Source organism: Malurus melanocephalus, unplaced genomic scaffold (genome assembly GCF_030028575.1).
Source record: "Malurus melanocephalus ecotype Western Australia unplaced genomic scaffold, MMel_1.1 scaffold_49, whole genome shotgun sequence".
Lineage (NCBI taxonomy): Eukaryota > Metazoa > Chordata > Aves > Passeriformes > Maluridae > Malurus > Malurus melanocephalus.
Genome location: NW_026623281.1, coordinates 2,705,565 through 2,733,515, shown reverse-complemented (window position 1 = coordinate 2,733,515; position 27,951 = coordinate 2,705,565). Strand labels below are relative to the sequence as shown.

General features: G+C 38.3%; 1 protein-coding gene across 4 annotated transcripts in view; it reads right to left on the bottom strand.

The window, feature by feature from the left end:
- The window catches only part of SH2D4B (SH2 domain containing 4B), a 94,065-nt gene that overhangs the window by 20,322 nt on the left and 45,792 nt on the right, over window positions 1-27,951 (bottom strand). For all 4 annotated transcript variants that reach the window (XM_057365227.1, XM_057365224.1, XM_057365226.1 and 1 more), the window contains 5 exons: window positions 22,104-22,263; window positions 20,879-21,026; window positions 14,418-14,562; window positions 6,566-6,776; window positions 5,576-5,703 (listed from right to left, as the gene is read on the bottom strand). In XM_057365227.1, coding sequence (XP_057221210.1) covers window positions 5,576-5,703; window positions 6,566-6,776; window positions 14,418-14,562; window positions 20,879-21,026; window positions 22,104-22,263 — 792 coding nt within the window. The remainder of the gene's footprint in view (window positions 1-5,575; window positions 5,704-6,565; window positions 6,777-14,417; window positions 14,563-20,878; window positions 21,027-22,103; window positions 22,264-27,951) is intronic.

Genomic DNA, 27,951 nt, shown 5'->3' with positions numbered 1-27,951 from the left:
CCTCATTCTACGATTTCCCTGCTGTTCTTTTGTGCTTCCTTTCTCCTTGCAGCGTGTTACAGCTCACATTACCTCACTTTGATACTTCASTCCCTTCCAAGGGGAGCCATGAGTCTAAAACATTTATTTTGTTTGCTAATAACCTGTCTGCATGGACACYTTGGAACTCTAACGGCGTAAGAAAAACAATTCCAAAGCCTTCAAAAGAACTGACAGACTGAAACAATCATTATGACCTAAGCAGAATGAATTAGTGCGTGAAGGATCATCTTACTTCTCAGAAAACAGCAAAACACCTCTCATTTCTTACAAGAGAAGCTGAGACTGAATTGAAGCTGAGGAAGCATTTGGGTTTTGTCTTGTTATGGGTCTGACTTAAGATAAAAATGGTCAAGTACCAGAATCCACCACAGGACCTCAACACTTAACTCCAAATACTGTGTGATCTTTGAAAAATACTACCAGAACATACAGTAAATAKTTATAAGAATATGTTCAGGAAATACAGAAAAGTAATGTTCCATCTCACAGCAAGTCAACATAACCATGACTCTAATAGCAGCTCTCATGTTTATATCCAGCCATACTGAGAATATATATATATATATATATATATATATAAAACTGCAGGGACAAACTGGTTCATGTATGGTGCCCCAATAAAACCTCCATGTGTACATTATAAAATTACTGCTCTATAATTATTTTAAAGTAAAATTACAATATTGTTATTCTTTAAAGGCAATGGTAAAAAACTCCAGTGAGCCTATCTCAGTCTTTCAAATGCAAGACACATTTTCCAGGCTCCCCTCTGTGTAATACACCAGAGGGATCTCATTCATGCTGCATCACCATCATTCTGTGCCTGAATTCAGCAGCCTTGGAAACTGCTGTGCTCCGTGTAACCACAGGATGAGGACACTGGAGGTGACAGCAGAGCAAGCCTCCCCACTCAGGCCTAACTGCACTTCTCAACACATTTTCTCATGTTTGACTATGTGGTGACAATGTAATTTGGTGTAATATTGTAWATATTACAATACAAGGTATATTATTTCTCACAGTTCAGTTATATGAACATGCCCAGTGCCCTCACTGCTGTTCAAGGACTCTCAATTAATAGACTTACAGGAATATTAAGTCTTGACTCCTTTACTGAGAACACTTGATTTGCAGAGCCATTATCACTATTTTGGTGTGCTAGAGTTTCCTCTTGTAAACAAGTTCCTTCCTGAAAACAGTGTTAGCCATCTGAAGTTAAACCTTGATCTGTAAAAATCTGCCACATGTTCCTGTTAAACTGAAAATTTTCTTCCCTGGCTTCCCTCACCTCGGAGATTACTCAGCTTCTGCTTTTYTCAGCATTCTTTTAATCCATCCTTTGATCTGCTCTGCTCAGCTCCTCCACAGCTCCCCATTCCCTTAACTGCACCCCACCCTGACTCCCCCTGTGAAAATGCTTCTCCACAATAGGATCCATGCTACTGCAATTACATTTTAGAGGTCCAACCTTTAGGGCATCTACCTCATGTTTCCAGATCCGTGCTATCAGCCTCTGAACCTTCCTTTGAACCTGAATGCCAGTGGAGACCTGATAGTGCTACAGCAGGTGCTTGGCAAACACACACACAGCCACCCACAGCCAGGAATGAATAAACTCTGTCCTGTGCTCACCACACACCTCAGAGATCCCTGTTACATCGTCTATAAACATCAACAATCAGAAAACATTGCTCTCAGCYAAAGCTGGGCAAATATTTCAAATCAACTCCCTCTGCAAAGACCAACACTTCTATGTTCAGAATGGAAAAGAACCAAATGCAGAATTAAATACATGAGGGTGAAAAGTCTAACACCTGAAGTTAAAACCCATCAAAACTAACAGCTAACAAACTGGTTGGAATGGATAATTTTCCCTTTATTGGCATGGATCCAGAAAAGTTTGAAAAGAAAAATCCAGTTCAAAGCTAAACTTGGCCTAAACAATGAATGTGTCTCCCTTTCCAKCCTGTTTGAGAGACAGCTCTCCCATCCTAAACACCGATTTACCTCCCTGCTTTCCCAGCAGATGGGATCTTGGCAAAGAACACTCTTAATTCMGATTAGCAAAAACCTTTCATACAACTGGCACCACATTAGGATGTCCTTGTAGGTTTGATTCACATGCTTATATTCATCAGCTAGCAGGCAGGAAATCAGAATACAATTACTAACCTTACAGTTATCACACTATACAGAAGTTACCTTCAATGAAATTTAGACCAATTTCTTAGTCTTCATAGTAAAAAAATTGAATAATATTTCTTTTCACTCAAACCAAAGACAACTATTAAATAATACAAAAGAAATAGACAATGATTACCTTAAATCCYAAGGCACCTTAATCACTTGCTGTGATTCTTCTTTAACAGTTTGAGAATTGAGCTTAATAATTGCACTGTGGCCAGAAAGTGGGCACAAGCTACCTTAAAAAAGGTTCATTGCTTCCCAATCCAAATGAAAATGATACAATTTTACAATTTATGACAGGATTAAAAATAGATTTAATTCATAAAAAACGTTGAAAATTATACTACATTTTTTTCTTTATTAACTTAAATAATTCTCAATTGGAAGGGTGAATGAACTGGTTTTTGGCAGGGATCTATTATTCAAACATAGCAAAAATAATTGAATTCATATCCAGAATTCAGAAGCAAATTACAGAGTTTCTAACTTTAATTTTTTAAWCAAGAAGAAAACAGTAAAAACTATTTAAAATTAGATAAAAACATCTGCTGGAATTTAGATAACTGATGACAATTTCAAGAGATAAATAKAGATGATGAAGTTAAAGCTGATATTCATTTAAGAAGTAACTTTTTGTGAATAAAGAAAGAAATACTCTGATTTGAAAGACTTCCTGTGACTACAGATTTTACTACCCTGCTTCAAATGAAATATTTTGTAGTGATGCTTCAAATGAAGACAAAAGCAAAACTTCAGGTACATTAAGCATGCCATATGCTCCCTTGTTTCATGTACCATGAAAATGCCCCAGACAATGTATATTTTTAAACAGAATCCAGATTGGTTTGATGACTTAAAGTGAAAAATAAGACAAATATATGAGGATAAAGACATTTGCATCATTATTTGTAGTTTGCTACCTTAGCTAAACACATCTGTCCTAAACCTTCATCTGTTTAACTGGAATATATTGRATGTCCACAGTACAATTTGAAGACAGTGATTCAGATAATGCTTAACTTCAGCTAAAAAGCTGAGCAGCCTGACAGTCAAAGCAGACAAGCCAAGGTCTACTGACCCTGGAAAAAAACATATAATTCTGTAATAAACTGATATCTACTTTTTCAGTGCTGGTCTTAGTGCTTTGCATTCAAAAAGYCCTTAATGTGAGGCAGAATATTAAACTCCATTTGGACCATTTTATGGTCCAAAACTAGATATAAAAAAAACAGAACTTGCTCAAGGATGTGAAGGACCTGACTGTACCTGTGTGGAGATGCCTGAGGCGGCCCCAGTGGCTTGAGTTGTCAGCTGTAACCCTTGGCTTTGCAGAATTGGCTTTCATTTGTCTTTCAAATTTCATTGGCTTTCAAATTAAGAAATTTGCCAATTTCTTATACAAGTTAAATATRTTCTGCTAGATAATGTCCTTTTTCCCTGAATACAATATAAAATAACAGGAGGGGCAGGGGCTGTACTGCWTGATCCYTGAGGGTCCCTTCCWRCTCAGCATAYTCTGTGATTCTGTTTGGTTTTCCTCAGTTTGTGGGCATTACAAAATGTAACAGACATGACAAAAAGCTAACAAACACTGATTATTGTACCTGTAATAACCTCTTTAGATTCCACCACTTCAGAGGAGTTACAAGGCAGCTGAGCTGCTCATAATTTACAATCGTGACAGTTAATCAGACCAGAGCTGAAGAAGCCAAAACAATTAATGCAGCAAATAGGTACTCACATAGCACTCACATAGCTCCCTGCAAAGAAAGAGCTTTAGGCTGGGAGTGTATCTTAATTATCTTTGTCAGGCTCCTCGAGTGAGAGGAGGATAAATGAGGCACTTTGCTCACTTTCATAAAAGTCACTGCAGTCACAGTTTCTCAACTGAACTGYTCTCAACTCATGAACAGCACGATCTGAGAAACTCAAGAATGACCATGAATGTCTTGATTCTTGCAATGACTAACAGACTAATCCAAAAGGCACCCAAATTAGTACAAAGACTGCACAGGCACTGGCTCAAACCCAGACACTTCTTTAAATGTAAATCATGTTCATAACTACTCACGGTGATTGATATGGATGTGAACTTCCCACTCACAGGGAAAACATTTATTGTTGGACCATACAGAAGGATCATGGTTGGAAGTGCTTCTGGCAAATGTCCACAAATGAAATTTTAATCAGTTTGTCTCTCAGAAAGCAACCACACCAAATGTCTTCTCTAAGAAAACAAACACTGTCTGCATCATTGTTCATAAGGAATTAAAGTATTTAGCATTTACAAGCTATACATGACTGACTTCAGTGTCTCTGACTAATTAAGCCAATGAAAGTGGCAGCTTGTTGATGTCTTTTAACACATAAGGATTTGTGTACCACACAAAGAAATCTGAAGTACATGAAACACTAAACTTATTCAGAAATCTTCCTTGCCTGGTTCAGTTTAGAACGCCCACACATCTTCATCTTAGGCTCAGAGAATCATGAATCAGATGAGGGTCAGCTTAGTGCTTTGAACAGAGCAATAGACTCATCAAAAGCAGCAGYGATAAAAAAATTGAGATTTAACTTTAAAGTCTTGTTAATCCCTGAATTATGTCAGCTTTTAAGCCAAAACTTTTTTTTTTTTTGATGTTTAAGAATACTGAATATAAAGATCATTGCTAATATCTATGAAAATAAGATGTCTTACCTGTGRATTTTATATCAAAGATTCAGCAAACACTATACAAAGCAAAAGTCTCAGAGATGCTAGCAACTCCAGCAGATAAGACAGCAAATTTTGGATCTGCACATTTCCCATTTCACAAAGATTGCCTAAAATTATACCCTCTCAATTATTTTTGAGGAAAAAAAAATCATTAATTTTTGTTTGCAGAAGAAAGCAAGAAATAAAAAATGTTACCCCAGTTTATGAAGTGTATSAGGGATTCAAGATATATGAGTTCAACTCATTCTTGGAAATCAGGTAAATCAAAAACTTGAATGTCAGTCATCCACAGACCATATCACTGCAGCATTTGCCARTTAATTTTGGAGCACTTCTCACCCTATCTTTGTCTCAGTACTCTTGCTTGGCTTGCTATTTTGCAGCAAGTATATTTTGGCCAAAATATTCCTGAAAAAAACTTTGGTGATATGACTCCCAAATTAGTCTACTTGATCAGAAAAAATAAATCATATGCTAATAATAGGAAAGATGCAAAAGCCTTGTTTTAACAGGCACTCGGYTTCACCATGGCAGCAGATTTTGCTTTTTGGGCTGAGAGCTGGCACGATGCATTTCCTGAGCAGATGCTCACAGCTCTGTCACACACAAAATGAGGGATCAGGGTATTACCATGGAACCAYGGAGCAATCCTGTTGGTGTTCCTCTCAAAGCCAGCCCGCCGAGGGATCTGCTCCTCCTTGAACCAGCGAATGATGACATCTCGGGAGAAGGGCCGGGACGGGCGCTCCCAGACCTTACTGCACGGAAAGAGAGCATCAGCAGCGTAGGAAAACAAGGGAMAACAGAAATAGTAATCTGTCTTCACATATTTGCAAAGCATACAGCTGCAAAATGGTCAATGTAACTTCAGTACAGTAAAACTCACTGAACCACTTTAACCTGTTAAAATCTGTTGAAATTATTTTCTGGTTTTATGGAAACCACAGTGTTATCATTTTTATATTTTTAATGGCACCTTAAACATTTTCTTACAGAACTTAAATTGAARAACAATTATCACAATGGACATTTCAGTCAGCAGCTTTTCTTTTCCACCTTATTTTTATTTCAATGTAAATATGGACAAGCAAACCTTTTTTTTGCCTTTCGCTAGCAAGAAACTAAATCAGAATCAGCTATATACTGTGTCTCCAAACACAAACCACTAAGCTGAAAAATCAAATGAAAGAAATACCAAAGACAATTGGGTTTGCCTGAAAAAAACCACCAAAAACTAAAACCTCCTGAAGCTTAGGACTGCTCTCTGTGAAAAAAAAAAAAAAGGAGCTGTTAGGCAGGAGGCAGTTTGAGGCTTGAGGCTTAAGACTTGCCCAGGAATTTCTCTGTTTGACTTCTCTCTATCACAGCCTCGCATATTGATCTCATATTTTTGTTTCAAGGCCTCATCTCTGTGYGAATTCTAAGAAATCTGACTGAAAAATAAATGGCATTTACTTTGCATTCAATCTGTTTTTCTTTCCCTTTAAACATTCTTTTTCTGATCATCATGAAACAGCAAGATTGAGGAAAAACTGAAGAATAGCTTGTGGAAATGGTGGGGATTGAAGAGGGAGCAATTCAACAGAAAACTGTTCCCAAATCTCTCCAGCACAAACCAACCTGGCCGCTGCAGACAGAGGCAGCGAAGGACTGGCGCTGCTGTTGTTGAGTTTGATCTCCTGATCGTTGCTGAGGTTTGTGCCCTGGAACAGATGGCTGAGGCCGGCCACCCTTCCCTTCTGGATGGCGCGCAGCGATTGCCGCCGGTACTCGTCACGGGCTCTGCGCGCTTTGTGGCTCCTCTCCTCGTCAGCAGCCTTGGAGCGGCGCACTGGGGGAAGGAACAGGAGCACAGCCTTTAGAAACACACCCAGCAATTCACCCYGCTGCTTTATTCCTACAGGATCTGGGTTAAGAGTGTATAAATTATACCACTTTACCAAAGCATAGACCTGGATGACTTCCCTGATGTTTCCAACGCAGGCCCACCACTAGAAGAAGTCTCAAATTATTAATGATCTGATCACTCCTGGCAATAACTGAGCCTCTACATGTTGTGATWAAATCTGACACTTCTTTTGGCTGTAATAAAAGAAATTCTGCTTGGGGACATCTTTTCCCCTGGCAGTGCACCAAGTTCTGTTTCAAGAAAGGAYGTTAATTACTGCTTAAAATTAAGTCTGTGTTTTACAGAGTTCTTTGCCACTGTGAACATAACTACAATTGATGGGTTAACTCCCAAAATTTACAATTATAAAAACACATAGGTTTCACTTTTTCGGTGCTGTTTTCTTTCTGAAAGGCAAATGCTATCTTTGTCATGCACTTCTAGCCACAGAAGTCCCCAAGTCAAAAACTGCAGTGTAAAAATGGTTTCCGTAACAATGGATAAATGAACAGCCATTAGAAAGRGAATGCTGATGCTGTGGATGGGTTGTCTCACACTTAAGTCTCTGAAATTGCATATGAAGAACCAGAATTTTGACTGGAAGGTTTAATATACACCAAACAATGGCACTGACCATAGTTACCCATTTCTGCAACCTGAAATGAGACTGCTGCTCTGGCCACTGCAGGTCAGGCATCTTTCACTAAAATTTCTTCATTTTAAAATTAATGTTCCAACAATCCTGCCTTTGACAGGGTATAACTTAAATGCACCAAAAATTCTACTGCAAATATTCATCATCTAGCAGCTCTTTCCTGGTGCCTGAAGCCACATTTGGATGATGTTTCTGAGTCACAAATAACTGCAGGCAGGAAAGTATTCCAGTGCAAAACAAACCTTTAACATCCAGTGAAGCAAATATTAAAGAACTCAGCTATTGCCTCCAGGAGCAATTATCAATCCTGCCATGACTATCCTGTCTCAGATCATACTCAGTCCATAAAGAGCACACACCATTTCCTGCTCCCCTGGGATGGTACCTGTGACTAGGAATGCAGGATATAATACCAGACAGCTGCATTTCATTAGGCTGTTTGCGTCCCTCTGGTTTACACTCCCAATTTAAAGCAAGCAGAATTATAAATGGATTTGTCCAAATTCCGAGAAGGTTTAWTGGAATTAAGAAATAAAAGCACTCAAAGCCAAATGAAATGAAAYAAAACCTTGTGGGTAAATAGGGAAAGAGGAAAAACCTTTATATAATATTATCATAAGCAGAAAGGCATTCAGGAGTAAAAGCTCATCAAGATAGCATCATAAACGAGTCATAGATGTTTCACATGTACAYAACTGGCAGAATTTCAGTTCCACTTAACTACCTACCCTGCAGTTTTGGCTAAASAGTAACAAAAAAATGTACAGCGCAGGAAACACAAGTAACAGACTTCAYTATTTATCTTACACATCATTATTTTTAAGGGTAGATAATTTCATTTACCTGTACTGCTTCAGTGGCTCAAGTATTTCTGGGGTTTTTTCCCTTATAAAGCCACTCAATAATGGTCACTTTAAACACAAACTTTGTGCTTGCAACACAAGGAGAACACAAGGAACATGAGTGCAATGTGACTTTGCAAGACATCCAGAAACCCACAACTGTGTCACATCCCAATATCCAGATTGAGGGCAGACCACCTGGAGCTTTTTGGGATTCTTTTCTACTGATGTACCAGGCTGCCTGGCAATGAGAAAGGCAAGMTATCTTCATGCCCCACGTCCCTCACTCTCTTCAGTAGGCATTCCTACTATGTTTTTGCTAGACAAAAAACTTGTATCATGAGAAGTCAGAGACCCAGACTGCATTTTCCCAAACTATCAAACTTCTGATCACAAAAGTATGGGGTGAGGTAGCATAGTTTGCAGCTGCTAAATATGAACATTCAAAAAACCTTTTGGAAGTGTGTRTGATGCAGCCTTCTCTATGCAAACATTTACCTGTGTGTGTGTGTGTTTGCATTTATGTACATACCCACACGTGTTTGGATACACATAAACATAGGGAAGGCTGCATGTAGGTTGTTAGATTTTATATACAGAATCGTCTCTTTCACGTTATGAAGAATTTTTATTGAAATTTCCCAGCTGAGGCATCTTAAGAATTGTATCATTGATCATATGGATGCATAGGATCTCTTCATAATTTTTCTCTTATTACTGGAGTCCTGATTTTCTCTCAACTTCTTCCTCATAGTTATTCCCAAAACCATCTCTCTGCTTGCTCTACCTTTAGAAGATGTCGAGTACAGCTTCAAGTGTGGAGCTGCATTTCTATGTTAAGTTTCTTTTAATCTCTGACTGGTCAAGGGGCTTTGTGGGCAATTAATCAAAGTCACTGGCACCAATAACCATTTTTTTTTTGTGACTGGAAATAGCATTGGGGATAAAGCCATCACAATCAGAAATCTACAGAAAGGTTTTTTCATTACACCCCAGACAAAATGATAWACACCACATGAACCAGCCTCCCATACTGACACTTCCCACAAATTTATCTATCTTGAGAAAGTCACTCCAAGTCTGAAGGTAAATCTGGATGTATTTCTGCAGCAGGTTTTTTTTTTACAATAGAATTTCATGACTATTCATATTTCTCTTTGTGGCTTTGAACGAGCTCACTTGGAAGAAGAACTTTATGTCTGGATCAAGTCTAGCACAAGTATTTTAAGACAGAGGAAGACAAAGTTCTATATAATTTGTATTTTGAGACACATCGTAGCCTTTCTGGTCATAAGTAAAAGGAGACAGGACCTCTAGTACTGTCTTCGGTAGAAACAGATTATTTTTCTTAGCTGGCTGTCCTTTTACATTAAATTTACTTCTGGCATGACCCCYGTGCAAAACACCAGTAGTGTAGTCAGTCAATATTCTCAGCAGGAAGACTAGATATCTGGAAAAAAAACTTAAAATCTCTGAATCACCACAACAGATCCATATATCTACCATAAAGAATTACTACACATAAAAACTTTCACATTCTTTTTTTTTTTTGTTTGTTTGTTTGTTTTACAGAATAATGTAAGGCCTGACAAGATGGGGAAATGAGGAGTTTGTCAAGCTTGTAAGGCCAGATCCAAGACCAGATTTTTTTTTGTTGTTGTTGTTGGTGATACCAACAACAGGTACATCTTTCAGTGCTCATAAAATGAAGAAAACTGCTGCCCTTGGGGAACTGGAGCTTGTGCAGAAATGCCTGAGCTGCTCAGAGAGGTTTGTCTCACTGTGATTGTAGCCTTGGCAGAGAAGGCCAAAAATGGGTGACCTAACCCTCCTGGAAAACCCTCCTGGTAAAACATTCAAGACAGGCCTGTGCTGCCATCATTATCCATTGTCATTGCTAGAAATGGGCAGCTCAAAGGCAGCTCAGACATCCTCTGTGCCCTGCAGTGTGAACATTCCCCAATAACAAAGAGCAAACCCCAAAGCTGGGTGTGCAGAGGCTCTTTGGATCCCAGGGGGGTCAGCTCCAGCTCGCCTTGTTTTCCCCAAACAATTTATGACTATCTCTTCTTTCTCTAGGCTAACCTAAGCTKCCTTTTGCAAGACTGTCTTCTATATTTTCTTAGAATTGGGAAATCCCTGTTAGCAGTCCTGGCAAAGTTCTAATGTCAATTCTTTTTATATAGATGAGGATTAATTCATACTGTGCTGCAGCTGAACTTCATCAAATAATTTGTGAAAAACTASGAACCCACCATTTAATATAATCTATTTTGTGCTTTTGAAGAGCTTYGATTTACAGTCAGATGTGTGAAAGCAGAAAAAAAACACAAACATGCTATGAATATGCATTGTAATTTTTAAATTATTTTGTTTTAGCTTTCCCTCTGTTAAAATTTTTGGAAGCTTGTTTATGAGCTATTCAAAACTACTACCTAATAGATAAAATCCAATTTCAGATTTTCTGAGTGCACATGCAAATCACAGAGTGTTTTTTTCCTTTCCTAATTGGAAAATAACTTCCCACAGATACCCTGCAATATGACTTCAGTTCAGCAATCTTCTTATCTGAAATCATAGGAATAATCCCATTCCTATTCAGCAATGCACTATGAGATTGGAGTTCAKGGGCACATACTTAAGGTTGAGCACTTGTTTAGTAAATGCATAGCTGAACTGGGGACCAGTCACTTTAAAATTCAGCGTTTTATCATATTCTCCTGCCAGTAAACTCACTTGAATTTCTGGCGAAGAGAAATGCCAAACGAATTCCTTTTAAAGTCAGACGAAAATAAATTCATAGACACATTTGTAGAAGAACATAAAAATATAATAATATAAAAGAAGCTATAATGAGTCAGCCTGGTATCCTCCTTCCAAGAAAGACCAAAAGTAGGTGCTTGGGGAAAGGCATAAGAATAGACCAACTCACTTATCTCTGTCTACATTTTTACTGGAATATTTTTTTCAGGAGATGAATAAAGCTGATCAGATGGTACTGAGCATTTCCCTGCCTGATGCAGTTCACAGGGGTTTGTAAGTGTATTAACAAAATGCCATTAATTCAATCAGATGAATATTCATGCTACAGTTTTTCCTATTATGTTTCACAGAGAGWGGTCACACTTAAATACACTAGAAACCTAAAAGCCCACAGAGAGGTCCAAACTAATCAGAATACGTACCCTCTGCTGTCCAAGCTTAGCCTTAGTTCTTGCTTCTCAGTTTCAAAAAATAAGGCTTGAACAGTAGACTCTCTGAATAAGCCTTTTCTGCTATTCATCTTTTAATTTGCCAACCAATATACCTGTTCCACTTATTAACTTRGAACTGCCCTCTAAAACACCCCTATATATGTATCTGTTACATAAAATCAAAGGCTATAATTGCTCTTACAACATAATTTTTCCCTTTTAGCACCGATTTCCCAAGTTATTYTACATTTAGTATACTAAAAAGCACTAAAATCATGTCTTTCAATTAACACAGCAGTTCTATGGGCCATTACTGTTCCCTGGCAAACAGCAGAAGCAAACTGAACCCAACAACAAAAACTAATATTAGCAACACTTTGCTTATTGCCTTGGCAATAAACAGCTGAGGGATAATGGGATGAGGAGAGATGAATCCTCATCACAATCTGAATTCCATCTACTAAACAAGTTAGCAGTRCCATCAATATCATTGCTACAATTCTCTGCTCTATCACCACTGCTCCCTGGCAGCACTGACCCCCAGCTCAGTGGGACAGGGCTCACTCCAACAAGGGAAGACCCAAAGGAGCCTGGACTTGCTCCTAACAGGCAATGATTTCCACTGCAGGTGTGTAGAGGCAAAAAATGCAGATATTACATGTGCTTGGAATTCTCTTATGCATTCATGCATTTATTTATTACTTAGAAAAGCTGACTGGTGAATAGCTTTGCCTAGCTTCACTAAATTTCCTCTCAGTGTCCCAAAGGAATACTTGCAGACAAAATAGAGGGGTTACCATAAAAAGTAAAAGATATTTGGAACTGAAATAAAAAATKACAAATCTGGTGAACCTGAGGTACTAATTAATTCCGTAGCAATTTCAGATGTTCTCACTYCCAAATATTTGTTACTGACTGTCTCCTGCACATTTTGGCTTGTGCAGTTAAGGAAATGGAAGATGTGAATATGCCTGGAGCAAGCTCAATACAAAGTTTGATAGCATAGTCTAMACCAGCCAGGAACTGGTCTCAGATAAGGCATTAAAAACTGCATCTTCCTATCTTCAGCTGTCACACCTATTTGCTAATGGAGCACAGCTCTAAGCCCTCAAACCAACTGGGATAAATTGAGACCCTGAGATAAGCATAAGAGGATAAACAAGGATATGATACACTCTAGTCATTAGTCTGCAGTTAGTTTAATGCTAAATCAATTACTGATAACAGCATAACTCGGGCAGCACAGCATTTACAGCAGGCTGCAAACCCAGCTGTGGTGCCACCAGCGAGGAGAAGGGGCTGGTGACAAACTCAGCATCTGGGAACCACTGAGCTGGCCTTGGTCACCCTCTGGACATGGGGACAGGTACTGAGAGACACACACTGGAGTGACAGAACTCCTTCAGAGCATGCAGAACTCTCCAAAGCTTTCACAAGGAAACAGTACTGGTGGCAGAATGTCCCCAGCATGGGATGCAGTCTCAATGTTTCAACAGACCAAAAATACCATCACAGAAGTCATGGTCAAAACCTTTCACAGCTTATTCCTTTTTCTCTCTGCCTTCTCCCATAACTGTTCTATTGCATTTTTGATGTCTATCCCTGCACAAACAGCATTCTTCAAGAAAACAGAAGCAGCAATTTAAAACATCAGTTACCTCATTAATGCAATACTGAGAAAATGATACCTKGTTTTAGTAGTGTTTGTAGTATTTTGTTTYATTGCCCATTTCAATGTAATGTAAGCTGGATTAATATTTCTGTTTTAACAACATGGTTGAAATGTATTTTCTTTCCTTACATACCATCAAAGAAATGCTAAGGTACATAACACCATCCTCTGTGCTGTGTTGCCAGCTGATGCTGATTTTCTGCAAAACTAAAGGGCTACTTTTCCCCCAACTCATTTTGCTCTTAATACCCAAAATACAAAAAGTTAGGGTTTTTTTCCATATAAGCATGTACACCTGGATTTAGGTAATTCTCCAGGAAATAATTACCTTCTCTTTATTGACAGTGTAATATGCAGAGGTTTTATTGATCAAAATTAACATAACCTGTTATGAGCCTGGAAAATGGCAGAGTGTATCATATAGATTTAATTCATCTTGTAGAGAATGATTCACCATCAGATCAATTCCAGGTAATAGCACTTCAGTAATTAGTCCTCAAGAATTAATGAAGTGATGAYTAAAACCATAAAATAAACTCATTGTATATTTTGAAATTGATTCATAATGTGGGCCTTTACTTATCTACAGTATAAATGTATATATCTATATAATAATMTAATCATTCTGTTCCTTATAAGCTTTTAAAAACCACAAGAAAAAAWTTAAATTATTTATGAATATCATAATTGTAATTAATTTCAGGCTATCTAAAAAGGAACAGCACCTCCATAGAGTGAGATCATCATCATCATCCTCTGGTGGTTTTTTTAGAGCAACAATCTAAGTATGATTTACTGTAATCTTCTGAAATGAAGTAAGTTTCAGCACTGATATCATAGCTTCACCCCACTGCCATATGGAAGCAATTAAAATACTGATGAAGACAGATTTTACCTCTTCAAAGATAGCTAAAGACAAGCTGTCAAAATAACTGTGTCCTGAATTATTATTACTAAGCCAAAACTGTTAATTAAGTACATTAGATAAAACTTAATGATCTCAGTAATCRTACACAAAGAATTTTCTATAAGGCATTGACACGAATTCAGAAATATGAAACTTCTGTTTGCAATWTTGAGTTGGCAATACCCACCAAAATAACACAGCATTTTGTATTGCTCCAGGCAGAAACAATTTTTGGCCACACCTTTTCCATTGTACAAGTGTCCTTTTATTTGCTTTCAGAAACACGTTAATGCTGTGCAGGTGATTGTACTCACACTGTTCCTCCCACTCGCGGTCATCGTCGCTGTGCTGGCTGTGCTGCTGCGCTTGCTTCAGGCTCAGGTACAGCTCCTTGGCCCGGATCTCCTCCTGCTGCCTGATCAGCTCTTCACCCTTTTGTCTTTCCTCTTCTTCTCTTTTCTAGAGAAAATGAAGGAAGCCAGAAGTGACCAAGGAGGAACAATGTGCCAAAAGCTGAGACGCTGCCTCAGTTTCTTCCTGTCACAGAGAAGCTTCATTACCTTGGGCAAATCCCTGTCTCTAACTTTGGGTTTCTCACCCATCACAACATCATTCCTAACTCTTAGGAATTTCTGAGGAGGGTGCCTTCTACAGGTATCACAGGATTGAGGAACATGTAAATATCTAAGATCTTAAAACTACACATCAAACATTTTATCACGTGGCACTAACACCTGTGCTGTCCCACTGCACATAAGCAAAGCCTGATTTAAGTCCCCAAGTACCCCCATTGAAGATGCTGCTGCCTTCAAGCACCAAACACATCATCCACAGAACCTTAGAATTCACAAACTGATTTGCTGCTGTTTGTACTTTAGCACCTGTCCCAATGTGTCATCTTAACCARCACAGGGAATAATATTTTCCAAAAATCAAGATCGCTGCATTCTGGAGAAAAAGGCAGCTCCTACAGCACTCAACAGTCACTTTGCAAAMTGTAGCTAAATGTATCATACCAAAAAAGTTCCCTTCCAAGAAAGCCTTAAAAGAGATTAAAATCTGAATATAAAGATTKCTTCTGCAGCTGGCCTCCCTCATATTACCAATTACACAGGAGCCCAATTAATGCAGAACGRGGAATCWCTATCWGTTTGCTAATGAATGCTCCCAAATCCCTTAGGTAGTGAAGAAGCAGATTTGAATCATATAGTTTAATTGAAGCCCACCAAAAAAACCCCAAACTGAACATCATTAAGTGTTATTCATCTTATTGAAATAACTTGAATTAMAAATAAGAACAGTTTTCATTTAATTTTACAATGGAACCAACACTATACCCTCACGGGTAACAAACTTACAGGTAAGAATTTTGTTATAAATCCCTGAGTAAAATCACCCTGAATTACTATCCTAGTTACCTGACTTAAGCTATAAGTAAGAGCAGCCCAAAGTAGATTATTCCAAACATTAATCCTATGAAAATTCTAGGGTGAAGGTTAAGGGTCCAACCTTTAATATTATGTGATTCTATGAACAATACTTTAGGCTGCTCTTATTATTTGTGAGAAAGAAAAGCCTAGCCTTTTTCTTCAGTCAATTCTAATGCTAGTATCCTGGATTATTTCTGACATCATCCTTCCATTGTTATTTCCTGACTCCTAAAAACATGAGCTGAGTCGACAGTTCATTATTTTTGAAAACTCAATGTTTTTAGACAATACTAATTTCAAAGCCAAGTAGCTTCCTCAGAAAAAAAATAATTATTTTTTAATATCTCTATAGAATTRGGGATTGCACATTTTAGCTGCTAGWAAATGGCTCTATTCTCTTCTTGGAAAAAAATATGAGATCAGCTGTTCTTTATTCTTATGAGGAGAATATTTATTCACTCAGCTTCACTACCTAAAAAATTCAATACGTCTAGGCTATCTTGCAGGAAGATGGACAGACACAGAAGCAATCCGGGGTTATCAGAATGTTTTCTATTCAATGTCTTAAACCACAAGGTAAAACTTTAAATAGAGAAGGGGGRAAAATCAATCTCGCAGCAGTTTCCCCGAATCACCCAAGAGTTTTGTTACAAGTTTGGACTTGTTTTTTAATGTAGCTGTTGTTGAGGCATTTCTAGTAAAAAGATGAAAGTGTCTAAGAAAAACAAAAAGCCCACACACACATACCAAAAACTAGAGTTCAGGTAGAGTTAATGGAAGGCAACAATGCCAACGAAGAAAGTTCCACCTTTTTTACTGAGAAGGAGATTTAAGTCAAAGAAGAGACCACAGCAAAAATTTAACACTGGCACTTGATTCTGAATTCTCCAAAACTTTTTCACACAATATTCCTTTTTCATGGAAAGAAGAGATTTAACTTCCATTTATTAAACTACTGCAGGGATGTGCAGGTCCATCACACAACTCCTTGCTAGCATGACACARGAAAGAACACTCACCCTTTTGTCAAGTATGACTAAACAGCGTGTGTTTGTATTCAAAATGAACATCAATTAAACTTTTCACATTTACTCCACTGGAAGAACACAGCAAGCAGTTCATCTGTTTTTCCCATGAACCCAATCCTGCACTTCACAGCTGGGAGTGAAGAGCTGTAATAACTACAAACACCAGCTTCAGCCTGACAGCTGAGAGAGATTGTACTCTGTGCTGGTCCCTTTAGCTCTTCCAGAATAATTAAGCAGGTGACAATTCAGTACAGAGCTGCAAATTGTTGAGAAATATCAAGCTGCCGAAACAAATCACACTGACAATTCAACAGGCAGCGTAATCCTCTCCAGATTTAACTCCACTGGAGAATMTGAACATGCTAAATGATCTTATCTATCCTCTGGCAATTGAGAATTTGCCACAAACTTGTTAATGTCTATGTGTGTCTCACCACGTTTGACAGCTTTTCTATAGGCTGAGAAAATTCCCTCACTTGTATCAGAAAAGGAAAGGTTTTCAGAGGGATTATTTTCCCATTTACCCATGGCAAACACCTGAGCATTGCTGGTTTGTACCAGCAGTTCAGAATAAAGGTAGTGGCTTCAGTATCACAATCATTACCCATGTCCCTGAGGAAGAGATTTTTCTTTAAAATTAATATCACAGTTACAAGTAGGATAGAGAATACCTGAAGATCTAATTCCCAACCAAAATTAACAGCTGCTTCATTTCCAACATTGTTCAAGATGCAACTACGTAAGAAAAAAAGAATTACTGAACTATAATTACACAAAACAAAACAAAATGAAGTATTACTGAATTATTGTAATTGCCATTGAAATAACTCAACTAAGGCATTTTCAGAATTAACTTGGTGCCAAACCCCAGCAAGAAGCTGCTGTCATATCCCTAGATTCTAAATATGCTGCCTTTGGGAAAGAGTTCAATGTTTTCTTGGCASAGCAAAGCACAGAGATGAACTTACAGCTTATTTGCACTTAGAGATAACAGTCCCACTCAAGTGCTTGACGTTTACTTGGAGACAAGAGTTTTTTYCAGATCAAGACAGAATGCTCACTGCTGTTCCATACGAAGCCCACAGTACTTYGAGTGGCAATGGTGACATCTCACTGTATTCCTAAACTCTACATCTGGCAGCAATTGTCTGAAGAATCAGGTCCACAGCACTTTGGGGCACAGTGAAGCACTCAGACACGTATTGAAAGCTCATCCAAGTTCAATAAAAAGTGTATTCTTTCTATTAAGTGTAAGTTTAATTAGATATTTCCTGAACTGAAGCACTAATTATTCTGTTCTCTGAAGGCTGATTCTCAACCTGTCTTCTTTGATGGGACACATTTCCTCTCCCAGGGAATTTTTAAGAAGCAATCTAACTCTGCTGTCAACTGTGCTTATATTATTAAATGTGGCAGGTATCTGATGTTGTCATMAGGACAGTACTTTACTATTAATATTCCCTTGCTTTATGGACCACATGAAGAGTGAAATCTCTTGTATTCCTGAACGTTGCTGAAGGATCCCCACCCCTGGCTGGATGACACTCACACCTTTCATTTCCCTTAGCTCTGCAAGGCAGAGCCTTTGTTCTGTCTCTTAAGGACAGCTGCTGATAGAAAATGAATGAAAATGATGCCTTATGATTGCAGAGCTTTTGTGAATTAGTAAAAAGATTAATGATTGTAATTGGCTCTCTTATTTCCCCTTTGCAATAGGTRCATAGAAGAATAGCTGTCCTTAAACTGCAAAAATGGAGTAGTCAACGTTTATATTCTAGCATCATAAATTAAAGGCATTTCTGCTTAAGAAACACCAAGGAAAGCAATACTTTCCTAATAGTGCTGGAAAAGGAAATAGGGATCATCATTCACGTTGATATGTGAGATACCATTTATCCAGCACAGACAGCCCTAACACCCTGTGATAGGTCAAGAGGAATAAAAGCATCTTAAAAGGAGTGTTTGTGATACAATATGGTTAGAAATTAAACATGTCAGCAGAAAGGAGAGAGTTTCAATTTCCCATGTCAAACTGCTTCAAGAACATGAAGCATTAGTAGAGCCTGAACTTTGTATACCCCAGTCTGGAGACCTCTTCAAACATGGTCTGGTAATCATCACAGAAGGATGATTACCAGTGCATTAAATATTTTAAAGGTTTAAAGTGGACAGCAGTTACCAACTCCCCCATATTAGCCTGAGAGATACACCTATCTTTGAAATGCCTTCCTTGTCCTGAAGCAGTCCTACAGCACAATGTGCAAGATCTGATCGTTCAAGACAAGTAACAGATAAGCTGCTTTTCCTGATSTCTGCTGCTGGAACTCTGTGCCAGTCCAAAACTCTCCTGACAGATCTCAAATTATAGACCTCATTGGAAAGCCAAGGCTGAAAGTGGAATTAGACTCTGTTGTTGGATTAACACAGGAAATGCTGGGAGAACACTCAAMAAAGGGCATTTAAAAAAACAATCACTGCATAATATCTTGTTTCCAAATTAATTCTTTAAGCCAAAGAGTTCCTTTCTGCTGGGTCTTGTTTTAAAACTTTTGGTCCATTTATTTAAATTTTTGCAAATCCTGTCTTCAAATGCTTAAGGGAAACCATTGGGAATTCTTGATCATTCCGAATAAAAACATTGGCAACTTTATGAACAGAGATAAAGAAATCAAAGTGAAGTATTTGAAATTCAAAGTAGAAACTGGACCATGTTCTCATCCCACTTACAGCAGCGTTCCTTGCTCCTACCAGGCACACAACTGGGTGGAAGACACCTGCTCATGTCCTGGGAAGCAGTGGAAACACAGCTCACTGTGACATTACCTTTCTATCAACATGAAAATGAGCAGAATTTGGTGCCATTCCTTTAAATTRCATCGACAACTGAACAGCCAGTTTTCCTTAATACAGAACTATGAAYACTGGGCATTAAAAGTCTCAGAAGTAGCTCACTGTGCTTTTTGAAAGTCTCTTTGAAACAGAACAGGAGCAGAGAGCTTGTGGACATTTACCCCACCAAGTGCCCTGTAAATCAGCCAGAGATGTAAGCGAACACTGCATTGGCCTTTGTTCGAGAGGGCTTTGCTTTCCGGAGAGCAGAGGAAAGAGTGTTTAATTAGTTGCTCTGCTCATTATTCATACATTAATAGAGCACTTGAAAGGTATAGTTTCATTACTCATTGACATCGAATTTCAAAGGCTCCATTGTCTCCTGTGAATTCAAATTAATTGTGCAAAGGTAAATCAGCAGCTCTGTGCTGAGGAGGCTGCAGGAGCCGCCCTGGATTTGTGCTGCACAACCACCTCAGACGCCAGGCCCGCAGCTGCAGAGTCAGAAGGAATTTGCTGTTTGCAATCAAACCTCATAAACTGAGCACTGGGCTCTCAGCATTCCTCCTGTCACACAGGGACAAGGGCAGAGTCTAACCCTGCTTTCCACACCTCCAATCACTGCACCAGGAGAGGAGAAAGAGACACCGCACGCCGTCAGCAGAGCAGAGGCGATGGATGGAAGATACTGGGTCCTAGGAGTGGTATTTTCTCCAGGCTTTCTCCATGGAAACTCAGCCTCACCAATCGTGTGCAGTCCCAGCACACACACCCTAGGCTCAGAGGACTGCGATAACTTCCCTGCACACTGAATTATATTTTACTGTCTCATTTTCRAACAAGTTTTCATCTTTATCGAGTAAAATGAAAAGGGTGGGCAGAAGCTTTTCCTATTTAGTTTTTAAATTGCTATTTTCAACTGGAAAATGTGAGAAAAATATTATTTCAAACAAACATTGCARTATCGTAACTGAGTTCATGGAAAGTTCATTATGAACTCAATAAAAATCAGGCAAATTAACTTCTCCCAGCAAAGCCAACTGGACTTTTCCCATATGTTGAGTAGGGGAAGGATCCATCCYTTATTATTTTGAAGGAAGTAGTGACACAATTTTCAAGTTCAGTATGTGAACAAAAGCATCCAAAATACACAGAATAAGTTCAAGCAAATTCAAAATGGGATCTTTCCCAATTGTACATTTTTTTCCCCAGTATGATTCACCCAGCACAGCTGACTGAACAATTCTGTTTAATGTGTGAGCTGAATAACCACTTTGATTGTTCTGGCACTTCTGAATGAGACCTGTAATTTTTTCTCATCACTCACCCAGCTGTTCTGGTGAACACCATGTAGCTATCTGTATATTCCAGAACGAAAAATTACAACTCTGGATTTTAAAGCTTATTAATAAACATGCACTGAAGGTGACAAGAACTGTGAATACATATTAAAACACTATTAAGAAAACTAAATTACTCTATGCAAACCTTCAGTTCCTCCTGAATTTTTTCTTCCTCCAATTTGGCTGCTTTCCGATCCTCCATTTCTATTTTCCATTTTTCTGCCACTATTCTGGCTTTTTCTTGAGCCATAGCATCACGAAATTTCTTTGTAATTTCAGCTTCCTTTTGTCTCCTTTGGAAAAAGATGTGAAAATAAAAAGTTAAGGCACTGATTTTTCTTAAATTGAGTATCRATACTTACTCACTGGTTGCAACAAATAAATAAGATTTCATGGAAAGATGCAAGCAAAGAATTAAAATGCATTTAACAAGAGACCTAGACCTATGGCAAATGGTGCTCAAAGAAAGTATCCAGAAAATGGACAGYTTACAATTTTTGATAAATTACTAATTAAAATAGCACCTTCTAAGTTAGACAAGTACTTCTTGGATGTCTTTAAGGCACACCTTATATTTTTCTATCTGTCTAGCAAAGTGTGATTGGGAATTTATTGTCTTTCAAATACCAGTACAAATGTCTCCCAAATTCTTATGCTAGATTGTTTATYAGTACTGACAATGCAAAAGGAATTCAGAGCACAAGTTGAAGGTTTTAATCCCTGTTTAAATATGCAATCACTTGAAGCAAGAACAATCTCCTATGAAAAGGGATAACACAGAATAACCTGGTATTTAAACTGTCACTTTTCAGTGCTGCACTACAAAGGGGAGCATGTGAGGCAGGTGGCCTAATTCCTAAAAATATCAAGCATCAAAACACTTTTGAATCTCCCCCAAAGTTGGAAAAGGCCCGGCTAAAAACAGCAGTGTGGCACATTGTATAATCAGTTTTTGAACTGCTGGAATAAGAATTAATACAAGCAAAATGCAAATAAAACCAATTTCAGAAAGGATTTTATGTACCAAATCCCCATWGTGGGCCCAGAACTGTGATATAACTAACATATTTAATTTAATCATCTCAAAACCAGACCGCTTCATTTTTCTTTATTTGCAGGCTTGTCAACAGTTTAGCTTAAGTCCCAGAAGAGAAAAAAGTTGGCTCCACTTTTTTTGTGGAAGAGGGTTTTTGGTTTTCAATATGCAACAAAAACGTTTTTAATGTGCTGAAAAACTGACAAAACAAGAGAAAGCAAATGTTCACAAAACATACTCACCAGTTTCACCCACCATTACCTACCACCCTCCTTCAAGGGCACACCTCCTGTTATTCCCAGTGGACCCTGAACTGAGATTCTTAAATCCTCACCATAGTTCTTCTGCCTCCTTCTGTGCCTGCTGCCTGGCTCGCTCTGCTATGAGCTCCTCGGAGATCTGCTCGTAGGGTTTGTCCCCCGGGGCTTCTCCCATCACCCAGACCCAGACCTCACCGTCCTTCCCTCGCAGCCACTGCACGTGCTTGCCATTACCTGCAACAGCCACCAAGAACAAACCAGATCATAAACACCACCCCAAATCCTCTCACAAATACCCTGAAAAAATGGCAAATCTGCTATTTAATAACATYATGTTTGCAGTCTACAATTCTAAATAAAACATTGCTCAGAGGTTCAATGAAATGTTCAGATTTGAACAAATCTGGTCAAATGCTGCAGCAAAAAAACAAAGGGGTTTSTATGCTGCAGATCACACAGTCCTTAAAGACTCCTGTCCTGCAAAAATAAAAATTATTAATTCTGGCATGCATTTCCCAGAATTTCAGTATTATGATCCCTTTTTAATKGTTATATTTTCTTGCTTCACTCAGCCGGGGATGAATGAAGAGCATGGAAAGAGAGATGGGGCAAAACTARTAACTAGAGAAGTGACATTATGTGAGTAGCAGTGCTTTGTGCACAGAGAACGCTGARTGTTGAACATGTAGACAGCCTTCAAGGGAACACCTTCAAAAAAATCCAGGAATTTCCTGCTCCCACTGTTTGAAGCARGATTTTCAGGGAGCCTGAATACTCAGAGCACACCAGGCAGAGCTGCAGAGCCTGTTCCGCTCACATAGCCAATTGAAAAGGATTAAATTTCTGGTTCAGTTTTCATGACACAAACTACACAAAAATCTATGGTTACGGTGTTGACAGAGTGATTTCAAGAACACCTAAAAAAGCCTGAGAGCTCTTTACAAAACAGACTTCATTTGGTGAACTTTCATGTACAAGAACCAACTACAGGATTACAAAAATTAGTTCCTACCTGAATATATTTTAATTGTTATTTACACTATCTGACTGAGTGTGGTCTGGTCTTTTCCTTCTGCTTTTATACATGGAACTCTCAAATATTATAAGCATTTTAGAGGTTCATGATAAGGCATTTGTAGAAACTCCTCTTATGCACCCATTTTAATGTTTTATTTCTTGCAAATTTGTTGAAACTGCTCTTCACAGGAGATTCTGCCATAACGACCAGTGCCAAGATGGACAATGCATTTAAAGACTTCAGACAATAAGGCTATAAAGGTTTGTAACATTCTCTGTACATGACAGTCCCCTAGATTTCATCCTCACACCCAAATATTGATGAGAAAATTGTGCATTACAACATACCTTCTAAAAGGAATCTTGTCTCATTTAAAAATGTAAAGAAATGGACAGGGCACCATTCTCCTAAGTAGTTTTTCGCCAATGTTCCCATAAGAGTTATAAGAAACCTGGTCCTGTTTGAACAGTCAGACTTTGCTTCCACTTTTCCTACATCTTTCWCTGCTAGCACCAGCTTAGCTACTCTCACCTTCAACTACCACTTGTTCTGTGCGAGGACATATTCATTTAACCAGACTGAGTTTCCCAATGCACAATCAATAAAGTGTTTCTGCCATGCCAGGCTGAAGGCAGAAAGCTGCAGGAGGGGATGGAGTGGGGCTGTTGACAGCAGGCAGTGTCAGCGCCAGCCCACACTCGCAAGCGTTGACAATCCAGACTGAAGGCAACCAACGGATCAAATCTCACCATGAAAGCTAATATTCTATATCAAATTTGAAAATGTAATTTATACGAATCCCCAGCGTTGGCCTAACGGTACTGACTTCAAAGAGGGGTGGAAATTTAAGCTAATAGTGTTTTCCTTCAATAACTCTCAAAAGCATTTGCTCTTTCACAGTCTATCAGATTATGTCTCAGGTTATAAATGTGAATGTATTTCATTGTGGCTCTTATTCTGTACATTTCTGTGTTCCTGTCAACACAACATTTATGCTGTATTTTTTGGATACAGCATTAGAATACCATCTGCTGAGACCTGACTGGCCATATCAGTATGTGCCTGCAAGGTTTTCACCYACTGCATTTCATGGTAAAGTATCTTCAGAAGAATTTTCCAGGAGTACTGATCCCATATAACCAATGGCAACTTTTGTTTTAAAAGCAGTCCTTGTCCTCTTTCCTGKGGGGAATCTGAATATCCTGGTTGCTCTCCTTTATTTAGTACTTTAAAGGAAATATTGGAGACAACACACCACATATTAATTAATCTGGTAWTCACTGGTAGATAAAAAATTCTACTCCTGTTCTGACACAACTTCACTACTTCTGTTCATTTAAGAGCTTATCAGATGGAACCAGATTAAAAAAGAAAATAAAAAACAACAAAAACTCTTTAGGTAAGCAGACAAATTTTATCTTTGCTTTTCCCAAGGTTTTCTGTGCCCAAGATTTATTAATGTGTTTCTCAGAGTCACAACTTACCCATTGCAACCCAGCCCCATAAAACAAACAGCTGATTTGTAGACATGTCTTGAGAAATGGTTCTCTTTGTTTTGAAACAATGGATCTTTTTTTATAAAGTTCTAGCCAGTGGATGTATAAACTCCTTTGAAACCATCAGTCTAACATATTGTTGGTTCAGCACTACACAGAGTACAGAGCTCCACTGTAAATGCATGCAGTAGATGCTCAAATATAGTTCAAGCTGAAAGATCACAGCAGTATTAAACAATTTTAACCGTCAGCATTAAACAGACAGACCTCCACACATAAAATTTTAAAACAATTCCAGTTGTGCCCATGTGCCTTAATTCTGTTTTTTTCTCTAGAAGAAGAGAATGCCTTTTCACACCCAACCACCAATTTTAGTTCAAGAAATGACTCCCATGCAAACCTCCCCTCAAACCTGAGCTCCCATAAAGCTGAGYTGGGCTTTACTGTACAATCTGCTCATAAAACTCAGTTGCTTCTTAGCAGAAAGTAACATCAAAAGTGAGTGTGCAGAAAAGAAAATAAGCACCTCAGGGAGAAAATCTGGCACTGTGGAAACAGAATTTCTGCCACACAAAAAGCCTTTGCTGCCTGCAGAATCACATTCACAGTGAAAGGGTCAGTTTTTCTAGGCTAATGATATTGGTCTTGCACTTTTAAACTGCAGAACCTATGGCAAGACCAAAGATGAAAGTAGAGAAAATTATTTTCTCTAGTACTTGTAGGAAACCAGTATTGTCTGCTTTGCAAGCAGAGAATGGCCACTATTGAGGGCTGATTATAAAAAAAAAAAAAAAATAATTCCTGCTTTAAAATGCTTCTCAAATGTTAATTTTTTGTGCAAAATGTTTTGTTAATACACTTTATTGCCAATTGAACAAATTTTTTTTAAAAACAAAAAAAAGAGGAAAAAAAGAGAGAGAGAAAAAAAAAGGCAGCTAAATATAAAAGAAAGAGGTAAGTTCTGATTAAAGAAATTGAAATGTAGGTGAGAAGAAGGCAAGACAACTCCATGTTTCCTGTTCAGCAGCATGCTTCTGAGTTCAGTCACAAAACCTAATGCAGASTCAGGAAACAAAAATTACACCTCTTGAGCCCCAGTCTTGTGCTTTGACCACAAAAATACTTTTTTCTTCCTGGAGAGACTGTGGCAGGCTGCAAATAATAACCYTTAGGAAGCAGTGGACATCAAAATTAGTCTGGATTGGAGAGTAGAAATGAAAGTGTTTTAGAAACAAGCACTGCTTTACCGGGAAAACTTACTGAATAATTTACCAGTCTTACACTTCTCTAGTCTTACATTTCAGATCAACAATTTATCAGCTTTAATATTCCACCATTTTCACCTAAAACAACTCTGTGGCACCAGAAGAAGACAACATAAACTCCTGAAGTTCTTTTTACCTGAAGCCCATCCATGAATTTGTATCTTTCATAGAGTTCCTCTAAACTTACACCTACACTGCTTTGACACCAGTAAATTGGCTTYTGGATATTGCTCCTTGCTCCAGACAAATGCCAGGTCAGAAAATGCAAAATCAGGACTCTCAAATTTGCAGCCTGGGGTGCCCCAGAGCTCAGCTCATGGTAGCACCTCTCTGTATGAGATCTGCTGTGGCAGAGTCTCATAATTCTTGTAGTGAGAGCTTGAGTTTCCTATTGCTCCCCAGGGCATTGTTTTACACTTTCAATGCTGTTTTAGGATTGACTGTGTAAATAACAAACAAAAACCATGATTTGGTCTTATATCTGTGTGTGTTTATATGTGCGAACTTGAGTTGCTGYTGGTTCTGGCTTCACATCTCCAATTAAAAGTGCTTTAGAAATAATGGTAATTAGAGCAAATAGAGTACTACTKGAGTCAGCTTCCTTTCTCCAAGCTTTTTCACCATTGCTTTAACAGTTAGAGAATCCCCAGCAATTCCCATTTGTGATCCATCCCAAGGGTTTACAAGAGAACCATTCCAAGGATCACTAGAGACAGATTTGGTGTCAGGATTCCCTGTGTACCATCACCCAGCCACATTTCCCTGCTTAGTCCAGCAAAATGATGGAGAGCACCAAGCACCCTACCTAGAGTTTGCTSTTTCTGTAGGGTTGTGGGATTTTGTTCTTTGGCAATTCAGATATCTGGTATACTCTGGTTTAAGCACAGTGCCTTTTACTTGAGATTCCTTGGCTTTCCAAGCAAATAATTTTCATGGCTTCTTTAAAGCAGAAGCTTGAATTTTGCTAGTCTGCAGGGCAGATGAGGTTCCATTCAGAGTTTCATCAGTTAGAGGACATGTGTTAGAAGCACATTGATTAGGATGAAAATGAGGATGTGAGCTTTAGGCTGTTCTCAATTCCTTGAGCTCAGCCGGTACAAGTATTGAATTATCTTCCTTTTATACAAACACACAAACAGGCACACATCATTTCACTTCTTTCTAAGGAGAAAACCTAGGAAATTACTGTGAATGTTTTTGAGAGACTACTCAAAGAACAGGATGTACTTCTCAAAATATTAACTGCCATAAGTCCATTAAAACATATATAGAATAACTAGATGGTAATAGGAAAGTAATGAAAATAACACCAYCCCACAATAAACTGAAGATCTGCAATTATTAATTTGTGCTCTGTCCCTGCTAATAGCCATGGGAGCACAGAATCCCTCTCTCCCAAAAACACATTCAAAAAACCCTTCATTTCAATACTTAAAACAAGAAGAATGAGGAAAAATCCTGCCTCTAACATTTCAATTTACACACCTTTGAATTTCAACAGTGTGTTATGTGCCTTTCTATTTAGGGGAGGATTTGCAAATGGAGAAAGAAATTCAGCTGATTACATTAATATATCAATAAGGATTGCAGGATTTCAGCATTGCTGAAAAATCAGCCTTTTATGGCTCTCCAGCTGCTTCCTGATCATATAACAAACTCAATCTTCTGTTTATGGAATTACAGCCTGTTACCATGGAAATAATTATGCTGCAATATACCCCTGCAGGATCAAATAAAGGAAGGATGACTGAAGAGAGCAAATATTAAGGGAGGAAACAGTTACTCAAATAGGACTCTGGTAATTAAAAAGGGATGATTGTACACAGCACTCAGAGGTAAGAGGGTTTACATTAGGACATGGGATGTCTATATGAAACACAGAGAYAGGTTTGCATGTTGTAAATCAGAAAGAAATAAAGTATCATTTATGTATGTTCCAAATAATTTTGTGGCTCCCTGGCCAAGACACACTCTAACATGTAACAATTTTGCAATTGGCCCAATTTCAACCAGGAGATAGCATTCAAAACCCTTTCTCAAAGACCTTGTTCTAACTCCTTGTGCAATCTAGAGGCAGCCTCTTGTCTGTCCATATTAATGGCTGATCCTTTCACTGTAAACAGCATAAAAAAATAGGTGAACA